Raw genomic sequence first — 12,317 nt, forward strand, 5'->3', positions numbered from 1 at the left:
GAGAGAGGTGGGAGGAGTGGACTCTGAGGAGCGCCTGACAGGAGGCGGGAGGGAGAGAATCATTTTCGAGATGGGGGGCGGAGAGTTTCCATACGGCACCACCGAGTAACGGCTTCACAACATCTTGTTCTCCTGTGCTTTGTGCCAGTTCCTGAGCTTTTTGAGGAGCACACAGACATGGTGGTGCTGAGGTTGGCCGTGTTACTCCAGGGGCTGCTCCTCGCAGCACGATGTGAGGTCAGAGCCAGAGACCCGGAGGTAGAGGAGGAGGACGAGCTGAAGGACATGTCGGATGGTGGTGGATGGGACCATGGAGTTCCACTGGTAGGGTTTGGAGCACCTCATCATGGTGAAGGACTAAACAGGCAGAGCCCCGATGTCTATGGAGCGGTCCACCATCCTCTGGGTCATGGACACCAAGATCCCAGCCGTGGACATCTTTCTCCAGATGTGCCTGAGGTAACATCGGCTACAACAGAGACCAAGGGCTCTCTACCACACACTGGGTAAGTCTTGCTGTTTCTCATTCATTCGTCCTGCTCCATTTGATTCAAACACATAATCATAACTGTATTGTACAAAAACACAAAGTCATTTCTTGAGGTTTTTGTGGAAAAGGGGGTCATCCACCAAGGTAATTCTGCCATAATCTGGCTCATTACATGCATGTCATAAAAAACGTGCATGGTTTAAATGGTTTTAGAGCTCATTATTTATCCTGGAGAGCCACCCAGATTGAAGCAGAGCAGCTTGTGAAACAATGGCTGTAAAAACAAGGTGAAGTTGGGTTTCATTCCATCTCTTCCTCAAGTTTCTTTTTTCTTAAAATTTTTGTAACAATGTCTTTAATATAACATTCGATCAATTCAATACATCTTTGCTAAAAAGAAAAAAAGCCTGACCCCAAACTTGACCCCCTTTAAACGGTTGTGTATATGGTACGTGAAGTCGGAGCAGAGAAGCTTGTGAATGGCTGTAAAAACATAGTAAAGTTGGGTTCCTCTCCATCACTTCCTCAAGTTTCTTATCTTCCCCATCTCTGTTATAATCAATGTTTAACTCATGTGTAAAACTAAACAGGAAAAGTGTTTCAGCAAATATTTGGAAGTACCTGTGTTGCTAAGGAAATTCTGTTCCTAAATGTCTCCTCTGACCCCACATCTCCTTAAAGTGAGTGCCCATATGTTTTCTCTTAACTCTGGCTAATCCATAGTAATTCAGCCTAATTACCTGGAACACATAGAATGTTTCCTGCGCTTTGAGATCTGCCTCAGTTTAATCTTTGCAGAAGAGCTGGGTCGCTCTTCACCTCAACCCGAATACATACAGTAGACCCCAAATTGTTTAGCAGTAAGACTGAGTCTCTGATAGCACCCTCCCTACTGTGTTTTTATTTAACATGTTGTGATTAAAGGAAGAACATCTGGTTTGGGTCTGATTAATGGTACAAAGGGGTCTGGCCTGTTCTGAATTTATCAATTACACAATTGTAAAAAAAAGGAATTTAAGGAATGAAATTCAAAGATTTTTTAAAGAAATTTTCAGAATTAAGTAACAATAAACCGCATCAGACACATGGGGTACTTACAAAAACATTAGATGATATTAATAATCAATTACTTAAATGCCACATGCAGGATTTTATATTTTTCATTTGATATAAATTCTGTAGGTGTAGTTTTTAATAAAATATCTAATGAATTAACAATAAACATCATAAACATGGGGTATTTACAGAAATTATATCAATAATCATTTGCAATTGAAATGCCACCTACAGAAAATGTTCATTATATTTGCATGAAATCATTTTAAATTGTATAGCAGAAATTAATTTCCCATGCTATAATTTAATGTCAATATTTGTTCTTACTAAGTGGATTTATTGTGTTATGGTAACATTTATATTTAGATCTAAAGCCTACATTAGGGTAAACATTAAAGGCTTGTTAAATAACAGGTGGTCTTTAGGGGAGGTGTGAGTCTTTGGATGTCTTGGCATGCATGGGCAGCTCTGAAAAGCTATAAAGAAAGGAGAGGAGACAAAAACAGAGTGTGATGCCCAGGTGCAGTGAGCTGGAGTGCTTACGGACAGGGAGGAAAATACCACAGATGACATTTTGTACTTTTGTAGAAAATTAAATTAAAATTGACGGAAATCATTTAACTAGAAATTTCACTTTCTGAACAGAAACAGCTGTTGGAATATCACAACTATTCTCACAACTATGTTCTCGTGAAATTAAACCTTGTTTTACAAAAGTCAAATAATCAAGACTCTTGTCATTAAAATCCCCTGTATTCATTTGATCGTGGATGTTTTGACCTGACACTCCGGTGTATTTCTGTCCATACCTGTGTATGCGGTTTCTATATTTCACATCCTCTCACACGCTCTTCGTTCTCTCTTGTGGTTTGAGTTAATCTGCTTTCATCCTGTGTCCGTCTCAGGAAGCTGCTCTAGCTTACGATCTGGCACTAAAAAAGTTTTGCATACAGTTTATTTCTTGGGTCTACACCAATCTCAACAGAGGTCCTGTCCATCGAAAGCCTTGTTTCCTTTTGTGCTCAAATCAATATAAACTCACCACTTCACTAGCTTATAATGGACTTTATTTCTTGGACTAGAATCAAAAGCATGACATGGATGGGGAGAGTTTTATCTATTGCAGCTGTTGTACAACACTGAGAGGCAATGAGAAGCCTGTATAGAGGATCCAAAGTCAAACAAAACCCTCCATTAAATTTCGGCCTTAATATCTCAGCTCTATACAGTGGGATGAACGTCTGCTGATAAAAACACCAAAGCAACTTTTCAAAGCTCTTTGATTTGTAACAGGCCAGTATACATGTTGTAATATATTTTGGGATGTTCACTGTTTTAAGAAAAAATAGACTTCATTAAAGATACACTACAATACTGCAATTTTGAGGTCAGTAAATAGTGTGACAAAAGAGTTCTATTTCAAATAAATGCTGTTTTGAACTTTCATTCATCAAAGAATTATGAATAAAAATATCATGGTTTCCACTGAAACAGCAGCAGCACTGGTTTCAACATCATAGGAATAAATAACATTTTAAAATATAGTCAAATGGAATTTTTCTTTTTTTTTTGTTACTCATTTGTTACGCATTTCAGACTCACAAAACATCTGTTCACAGGCAAAAATAAAGATTGCACTTCTACCTTTGGTAACACCTTATTTCAAAGTGACGTAGTTGCACGTTACTACATGTACTTGCTATAGTAATAACAGTAAATGATGCATAATAAGTATCTAACCCTAAACCAACCCCTAACCCCAGTACTTAATATTACTCAGTACTTATTTGAGTAAGTAAAATGCAACTATGTCACCTTATATAAATAAAGTGTAACCCTAATCAAGAAACGTTATATCATCTAATTTTGATGAAATTTAAGCATTCCATGCAGTTTTTTAAAAAGATTTTTTATATAATTTTTTTACATTTACATTATTAATTTTAATTTCAATATTATTTTTAATAATTATTATTTCACACAATTACCATTCTTACTGTATTTTTCATCAAATAAATGCAGCCTTAGTGAGCATAAGAGACTTCTTTTAAAAACATCTTAGTAGTTTACATTCGCTAAAAATAAGTGACATCTTGTTCAGTTTGGCTTCTTAAATAAATATATTTTATCTTAAGGATGTTTAAGATAGACAAAAACAATACTGATTAAGAAAATAATTTTTTTGCAGTACACTCTCTGGAAATTCACATGACCAGAGGAAACTATGAAACGAAGGGGCTTAAGGTTAGAGGTCGTGTCAGTCTGAAATGCATGGAAGCCCGTGGGTATCTTCATTGTGTAAGGATCCCAGGATGAGGGAAGTTTGCTGGAGGGAGAGAGCATCAGATGCTTCCTTCCTGTGAGGGGACACTAATCGGCAGAAAGCAGGAAGAAAAGCAATATGCTTACAGAGATGTCCATCCATAGCACTATATGTCCGGAAGTAACACAACTCTGATTTACACAGCATATACAATACATTTTAATACAATACTTTTGATATAGTGAAATTGTAGTTCACTGGAGACATAATGTGTACTGTGTATCCAACTAAAACTGGACTGGATTGTATTTTTGAATCAAGGGTGCCAGTATGCCGTTCCAGATCATTGTAGCCCAATTTAGCCCCTTCTTACGGTTATAAAAGATAACGTAAGCCCAAGATGTAGGCAGACGTGAAGGAAGCCTGTTGTGCCCCATCCTTTAATCCTTTAATCCCAGTCTGCCCCAGAATGAAGCAAAATCACAGGCTTGTAAACTATAATGATTCACATGCTTTACATGTAACTTGTCTTGAGACCTTTAATCCCTTTACCTTCAGATCCTATTAATCAATGATCACATTACAGGCAGCTTAGTGATCAAGACAAATATAATGTCAGAGGAATGACCAAGTAACGCTTGTGTTAACTCAAAAAGACAACAACAGAGACAAATGCCTTTACAACTGAAAAACAAGTCCCTTCTGTTTGACATTTTCAGTTTGTGTGCATTACCAGAAAAGTGATTGTGTTTCACAAGAATGACCACATGTTTTGACACGTTGTATACTGAAAATGTGAGTTGTTGGGTTTTTTTGTCACGGTTTATTCTATTTGGAAACAAGCAATAAAGCTGTTTATTTACGACTAACTGTGGCATGTATGGTATACAGTTGTATTTTGTTTCCAGCTCAGGCCTTGTGTAAAGCTCTCTAAAATGCAGTATTACTAATCGTCCATAAACAGTGCTGTTGCTTGTTTCTCTCCATGTAACCACTGCAAGAACCAATAGTGTTGGAACAATTGTTTTTGTTATGTTTTGGCTTATAACCAAAGTGCAACTTTGCTTAACATCATTTGGCTTTGTTGCATATGTCATGCCCTGTGGGTTTAAAACCATACGATATGTTACACAAATCAAGAACTCAGCCTGGCGTATTCCCAGTCATTTAGTCATCAAAATTCCCGATCCCATTGACCTGATCTGCCCTACATTCACGTTTGATTAATGGAGAGACGAATGCAGAGTTTCTCATTCTGAAACTCATACCGAGCGCATTAACCATTGACCAAAGACTGAACAATTACACCCCAAACAATTCACAACTCGGCAGTGGATGTGAGGGATTTGGCTGGGAGGTTTTGACCCGTCTTACTTGTAGACTATGAATCATACATCAAGAGGATTGAGCAAGTTAAAACAACCAATAGCAGGCCGATGTTCCTTCTCAAAGGACCATTTCCAAATATATCTGCCCACAAAGCCTTATCTGTCCAGCCTTTAACTTCAACAAACCTATGATCTCTGGTCGTTGTTAATGGTGTGCTCGTAATCAGTAACAAAGACTCATGTCAAAGATTAGCTCTAATGATGTAAAATAACTGCAGCCCATCATCATCAGCTCTGCCGTGACCTCAGAAATAGGACCTCACAGCTGAACCCAATGAAATATCAGCTCTCTGTTTTGTCTTTCTGGTCAGTCACCTTCAGGCAGTGTACGTAACCAACCCTTCTAAACCCGTGTGACATGGTATATGGACCTTCTCTAAGCTTTGTGTAAAGCAGTGACCATTCTGTTTTTATGTATCTCCTAATGGAGATCCTAATTAGTGTACAGCAGCAGGAGCAGGGTGTTTGGACTTACCCAGGTCAGAAGCTCTATTATTTACAGCATCGTAAGTCAATGGAGAACTTTCCATCTCCCTTACTGCCAATCAGATCAAGGATGCCATGTTCTTAGCACTATTAACAATGAGTCATGGCCGTTGGCTCCCAGACACCTATTCTTTGGTTCCTGGTTTGAAAGGAAGCAACTGTGTGTCTAAAAAAGTTGGATATGGTGGACATAATGTGTTGATATTATTACAAACAAAGCATGTTTTGCTTCCAGTAAAAAAGAAATACAAAGTTAGGCTTTTCACATTTCGCTTATCTCTGGGTTAGTGTCTTTTTAAACGGATAGTTCAGATTCGGTCTGATTTGATGAGTTGTGTGCATTACAGTGTAATATTAATGCACCAAGATGTTTCGCCCTGTACCTAATGCCGCCTTTCCTCTGTTTTTGACGCTCACATACATATGTTGCGTTTCACCCCCTTGTGACAGTCGCACAGAACTTTCAGATTAGTTTTGAAGCAGGCATTACACTGCATATTAACCATGGTAAAATGAATAAATAATTATTGTATGAATGTATCCACAAGTAAAATACTTATTTTGAAAAAAATGAGTCATACCCGCCCAATGCCCATTTTGGGAAATTATGTTTAAATATGAACATAATATGGAAATCTGGATATTAATGGAAGAATACTGGTAATTTTCACATTGTTCTTCTCTAATCTCATAGTTTTGATTAGAATGTAATATTTCTGTCTGGAGGTCACATATAGTCTTGTTACTATAGAAGAAGTTCAAATATTTCAAACAACGCATCCGAAGCTGAAATTGCATCCAAAAATTCTGCATACACGTATGATCTGAACTCCCCTCAGCTCCCGTTCTACTTTCCATTGAAAATTAATGTTGGCAAATATTTGTCAGAGACTGTGGAAAGGTGGCTTAAGAATACCCTTGACCTGTGGTAAAGTCAATGTCACATCTCATGGCTTATTTAGTTATCTTTATTTCACTCTGGGTTAAGCAATGTATCACACTTATAATTTTGAATGGAGGTTAGCACTTTTGGTTACACTTTATTTTAAGGTGTCATTGTTACAGTGTAATTATATATTTAAGTACTGAGTAATAATAAGCAACTGCATGTACTTACTATATGGTTAGGGTAGGATGGTAAGTACATGTAACATACTGCTCTTTTGTGTGCCTCATTAAATATTAATGTGCTTTGTATTGTTTAAATGCTGAGGGAATCTCTCACAAATGACCCCTGGGTAAACTATTTATATTGTGAATTGCTTACTTGATGTATAGTGCAGAGTAGAGTATTACTCTTAATGTTGCTGTAAACTGCATATATTCCAAGAACTTTGAGGAAAACATCCGGCCATTTATTCATCAAACTAATTTGAGATTACCATGGATGCAATCCAAGAAATACATTACAGGGCATAATGTGTCATTTGAAGGTTGATATTTCCCCATAGATAATGAAATATCTTTAGGCTTGACCCTGAGAACTAGGAGAAAAGGTTCAGCTTAACACAAGGCCACAAAATTAACTGTATTACTGCTGAGTGTGTTAGTACAATGAACCTCTGGCCTTGACCGAACTGGATACTTCCGATGTTTCTTAACTACAGAATATATAAATTAGGTTGTGTGGCTGACATTCAGTTTCCCTTCCAGGAATTGGTGTGCGTTTGTTCAAAAGCGTGCTGTTACTGTGGCAGTATCCTGTGGAACTGAGAAGTACACTATCAAGTCCCAGAGTCCCTGTCCTAACGGCACCCCAGACTGCCTGCTAGTCATGTAAGTCAATTATATATCTTAAATGTGAAGTGCATAGTTTATGCGTTGCTAGAGGCGCCAAACAGAACTGCAAAAATTAGGACTGTTTTCAAACACTCAGCTCAGTTGCTATAGAGTGGGACGGATTTACGCACGGGCTTTCTGGGCACTAATCAATCAGGTTCCAGTAGTAAAAATTCCATTCATTTTCTCCATACAAGTTTAATTGATTTTGAACAATGACTTAAAACCTTTTAAAGACAGTCAATCGATGGTATATGTTATTGAAGCTATATGTTATCAGCCCGCATTACTTCAACTTATTTCTTAAATAATTACGCTCAACAATGAAAAACTACATTGATGGAAACTATATTAATTCTGCAGAGAAATCACCACCAATCAAAGGACACGTTAGTGCCTGCCCACTCCCATAAAGCACTGAGTTAAAGTCAGTTTCCTAATGATCTCAAACTGCTTAAATATTTGTATATACATGCATATTTTGTAATTAATATAAAGTATATTGTGTAGTTAGAGTAGAAAAGGTATTTTCTTATACCTTATAACCTAATCTGCAAAGTGCGTAGCTTGACTTAATCAAATCCCTTAATTTGTATGCAGGTACAAGCTGTCCACTCGGCCAGTGTACAGAGAGATGCAGAAAATCTTCACTGCACTGCTGTGGCGATGCTGCCCTGGGCATGCTGGGAAAAACTGTGAGGAGACAGGTACTGATGAGCTTTCCGCAACAATCTGACACAACAGGGCTTAAGGTGATGCTGAAACCAAGAATAAGAGGTTCTTGCAATATCATACCTGACTTGCTTCATAAATTGGTTTACTTCTACACAACAGTGTCTTCATTTCCAAAAGTTTTGACATGGTCTTTCTCCTCTTTTGTATAAATATAACAACATTAGAGATTTGAATGCACTGCTTGGCCAAAAGTACTGAATGCAAACATCCCGCTTCTAATGAACGGGTTTGGCTCTTTCATTTGTAAATTGCTGTAAATTGGACCAGACTTCTTAATTGGAAGTAAAATGGCTTGTGTAAAAGATGCTGTCCACGGGTGAGGTGTTATATGTTCTTGAAAACATAAAAATATATATTATTCTCTGTTTTTTCTGTGCTCCATGTCAGTCACAGAAGGACAAATCTCTGAGCCTGAGTCTCAAGACCCCACCATGGCTGGCAGACCATATCCGGGAGGACATGAAACGACAGACAGACGTATGTGATGCAAAAACTTTTTAAGCTTTAAAATAAGTTAAAGATCTAAATTTTTGGAATCTGTAATTGAAAAGTCTCTAATTTAGCATGTAATACGTCACTGGATGCTGACTGGTTAATACAGCATTCTAGCCGAGCACAACTCTATACCTGTGACAGACTGACACTGGCCTGGCCGCTGAAACAAACTGAGGAAATGACAAAAGTGTGTTTGTGCAAATATTGGCTGGCTACGGGAATGTTATTGCCCCACATGGGAGGACGGAAAAGGGCGTATGAGTATTCTGAAGGCAAGGGGCGAGCCCACACAGTGTTAACGTGTGTGACCACGCTTCAGTCCGAGCATGGACAAAACAAAAACGGTCTTGGGTAAATACACACATGCACTGGAGCGCACTAGAATAATAACACATTTCAGAGAAGGCCGTCAAATCCACAGCTCTAAAAATAATCCTTTGAGGTGCTTGTTGGGACACAAACAAAGGCTTTGGACACAAACTTGGAAATTCCCACGCCGCTGATTAATCTGATAATAAGCACACAAACTAATGACCTTCCTGAGATTCAGATACACAGGCCAAAGTGCACAGGTTGCATTCATGCAGAGAATAACAAAATTACAAAACTGTTTGATGGCAAAGGTACCATCAATCGATACAGTTCCAAAACGCAACATAACATTTGGTTCTTTTTTTCTTCTCTCTCCTAAGGATATAACAAACTAACTCAAGAGAACAGAGAACAGAATGATTTCCAAATGTTTGGCAGTCCACTGTATGAAGCTCAACAACCTGATGTAGAGAATCAAACTGCAACGGAGCTCATTGATGATTATGAGCCCAGCCCTCATTCTGACCATGAGCACCAGAACAGTCACCACTTTGAGAGGAGAGGTATGTTAAACTTTACATCCAATATACCTCGCAGATGTGTACAAACTGAAACAATTCTGCATGCTTTGACCATCTAAAAATTACTAATTAGTGTTTTGCCTCCAAATGACAGCTGCCACTTAATGTTAAAGCTCATTGTTTTTACTTAGGTCTGTGGTTAAGCACAAGCTTGAGATTTTATTCTCACAAGCTCACTTTTATTCTACAGCAAAAAATATATCAGTGATACCCCATTTGTGTTTTAACCATAGACTGTAAAAAATATGGACAAAGCGTCTGTGACGTCACCCATAGACTTTCTGAAGAACTGTTTTGAGGCCGTTTATGGGGGGTATGGGCGGCGCCATCTTGGAAAATCTTGGGAAATCCTAATGTTCAGAAAGGATACAGAGGTGGTATGATGTGTTGTGTCAGATCTGGGCCGAGACGTCAAATTTCAGGAATTCCACTCGGCGCAGCCTATGCTCGTTATCAAGCTGTCAATCAAAGTTAACCACGCCCTTATTTGTCACACATTTTATATTTAAATACAATCTAAACTAACGAGAAAAAAATTCACCCCCCTCACAGTTGTCAGGCACTCGGAACCTATCGAAAAATACAATAAAAGTCCATGGGACCAACCTGTAAAAACATGAATTTATGCTGTGAAAACGGACATTTTTACATGGCGTTCTATGGACATTTGCTCCCTTTTGGGACCTGCCCCTAGCGGATTTTCGATGTATTGCAGTTTTTCGCAGTTTTTTGCAGATATGTTGCTGCTTGATTTTAACGTGGAAAAAGGCAGTTGCTAACAAGTGTCTAAATGGGACTCCAGAGGTCAACGGCAAAAAGAAAAACTCATTATTAGTCCGCTTTTACTCCCTCGTGTGTTTATACCCTCACACTATTCTAACTTCAACGTTCCAACTTGTGGATTTTAAATAAAGATCGAAAAGTGGAGTTTATTTATAGTCTAACTTTCGCTTTTTTACTTCTGCCAATTGCGTTTGAGTTTCACGAGTCATAAAAAGTTGTGTCTATTGTAAAGAGTACCTTGATGAACAAAACATGTAAGAATCAGAAACTTTTGTTGGTCACTGAAAGTCAATGAAAAAATCCTACTGGGTTTTTGTCGCGGGAACCAGGGTGATGCTAACTTTCGAGTCAGCCTACAAAAATATGTAATTCCTGTAGTACTCTATTCTCTCTTAGGTCTCTCTTCGCACTCTCCTGTACATAGAAACATTACTGAAAACAGAACATGTGTGTTATCCATACCAAAATGGCTACTAGACACTTCCTTTGCTTGTAATGTGTATTGTCAGAGTTATTATGGGGATATTATTCTGTCTGTCTTGTCAAGTACCGGTCTCACTTATATCCTGCTATGCAGAACAGAACAGAAATAATGCTGAAGACGGGGAAAACCTCCATTCTTCTTCTATAACAGCTCCTCACCATCTCTTCACATTACAAGTTCCTGCACAGGATATCCTCTCTTTCCCTGGGAAAAAGGCTCCCATACATTGTATGGTTGTGAGAGTGATGTAATGGTCTTTGCAAATGACACAGTGATTCAAATATAGATTGAATCCAGCCACTCACAACACTAAGAAAACTGCTGCGTTATTGATGTAAAGACACATTTGTCACATACATAACGCTTGAGAGCCTCTTTTAAAAGTTTATTCTCTTCCAAAATGAAGACAAAAGAAGGAAGTTTGAAGTTTGAATGGAGAATTTTCCCCTTGTTACTCTGTTGTTCTGAGTAGGAGCAGAGCTTTTGTGTCTGTGTGAAATGTGGTTCAAATAGTGAAAAACAATGTTGTCAAGGTAATAAAACATGACTCAATCATATATCCTAGACTTTACAACATGAGAAAAAAGCAGCAGGAGCATAAATTCTGAAGCTTTTCCAGACAGTGTTTTGACAGCATGTGAATAAAAAGAACAAAAACAGTACATGACCTCTATGTCATGTTCCCAGCAGGGAACTTATACATGTAGAGATCTCTTCTTGCTTAAAACTCTTCCCTAACTCACGATCAAAATATACCACACATACTTTATTTCAACGTAGGGGATGTAAAAGACCCTGGGCTGTTCACTGGTCAATGTTCAAAGTTCAGATGGATGACTCAACCTTAACTGGAAATTGAGATGTAAATCTTTCCGAGATGATATCGATGTTTCCTTTTGAGCAGCAAAGGAAAAAAAAACTAAACAAACAGCATCACAGCGAAAATTATTATCCAAGAATGTCAATAGAATCAAATTTCTATTTTTGGCAATGTGGTTATTATCTTCCAAAACATTATTGTTTCTGGGATTCCCCTCTTTGTAAGTTGCTTAGAAAGTTCATAGAAAAGAATGAGAACATCTATTTTAAGATTCTCCCTAAACAAGGCCAATTCAAAGTCCACAGGCCTCATTTATAAAATGTGCGTATGTACAGATTTGAACATGGAGTGCGTGTACACTAAAATCCAAGTCAAGTCAAGTCAAGTCAACTTTATTTATATAGCGCTTTTCACAATACAGATTGTATCAAAGCAGCTTCACAGTATTAAATAAAATAGTACATCAGTGTTTGTTTCTGGTGTAAAACATCCACGTTTGGTAATGCAGATCAATAGCACTGTTGAATCGATTAATCAAATTAAGTATCCCCAACTGAGCAAGCCAAAGGCAACAGTGGCAAGGAACCGAAAAACTCCATCAGGTGACCTAATGGAGAAAAAAAAACCTTGGGAGAACCCAGGCTC

General features: G+C 38.0%; 1 protein-coding gene across 1 annotated transcript in view; it reads left to right on the top strand.

Annotated features, from left to right (window-relative positions):
• Positions 1 to 12,317, top strand: part of mmrn2a (multimerin 2a) — a 19,446-nt gene continuing 7,129 nt past the window's right edge. Inside the window, exons 1-5 of the mRNA XM_081350428.1 lie at positions 1 to 506; positions 7,337 to 7,459; positions 8,063 to 8,169; positions 8,585 to 8,674; positions 9,385 to 9,567. Of these exons, the coding sequence (XP_081206554.1) occupies positions 178 to 506; positions 7,337 to 7,459; positions 8,063 to 8,169; positions 8,585 to 8,674; positions 9,385 to 9,567 (832 nt within the window). The 5' untranslated portion in view covers positions 1 to 177. The remainder of the gene's footprint in view (positions 507 to 7,336; positions 7,460 to 8,062; positions 8,170 to 8,584; positions 8,675 to 9,384; positions 9,568 to 12,317) is intronic.

This window comes from Scardinius erythrophthalmus (genome assembly GCF_964197995.2).
Source record: "Scardinius erythrophthalmus genome assembly, chromosome: 21".
NCBI lineage: Eukaryota > Metazoa > Chordata > Actinopteri > Cypriniformes > Leuciscidae > Scardinius > Scardinius erythrophthalmus.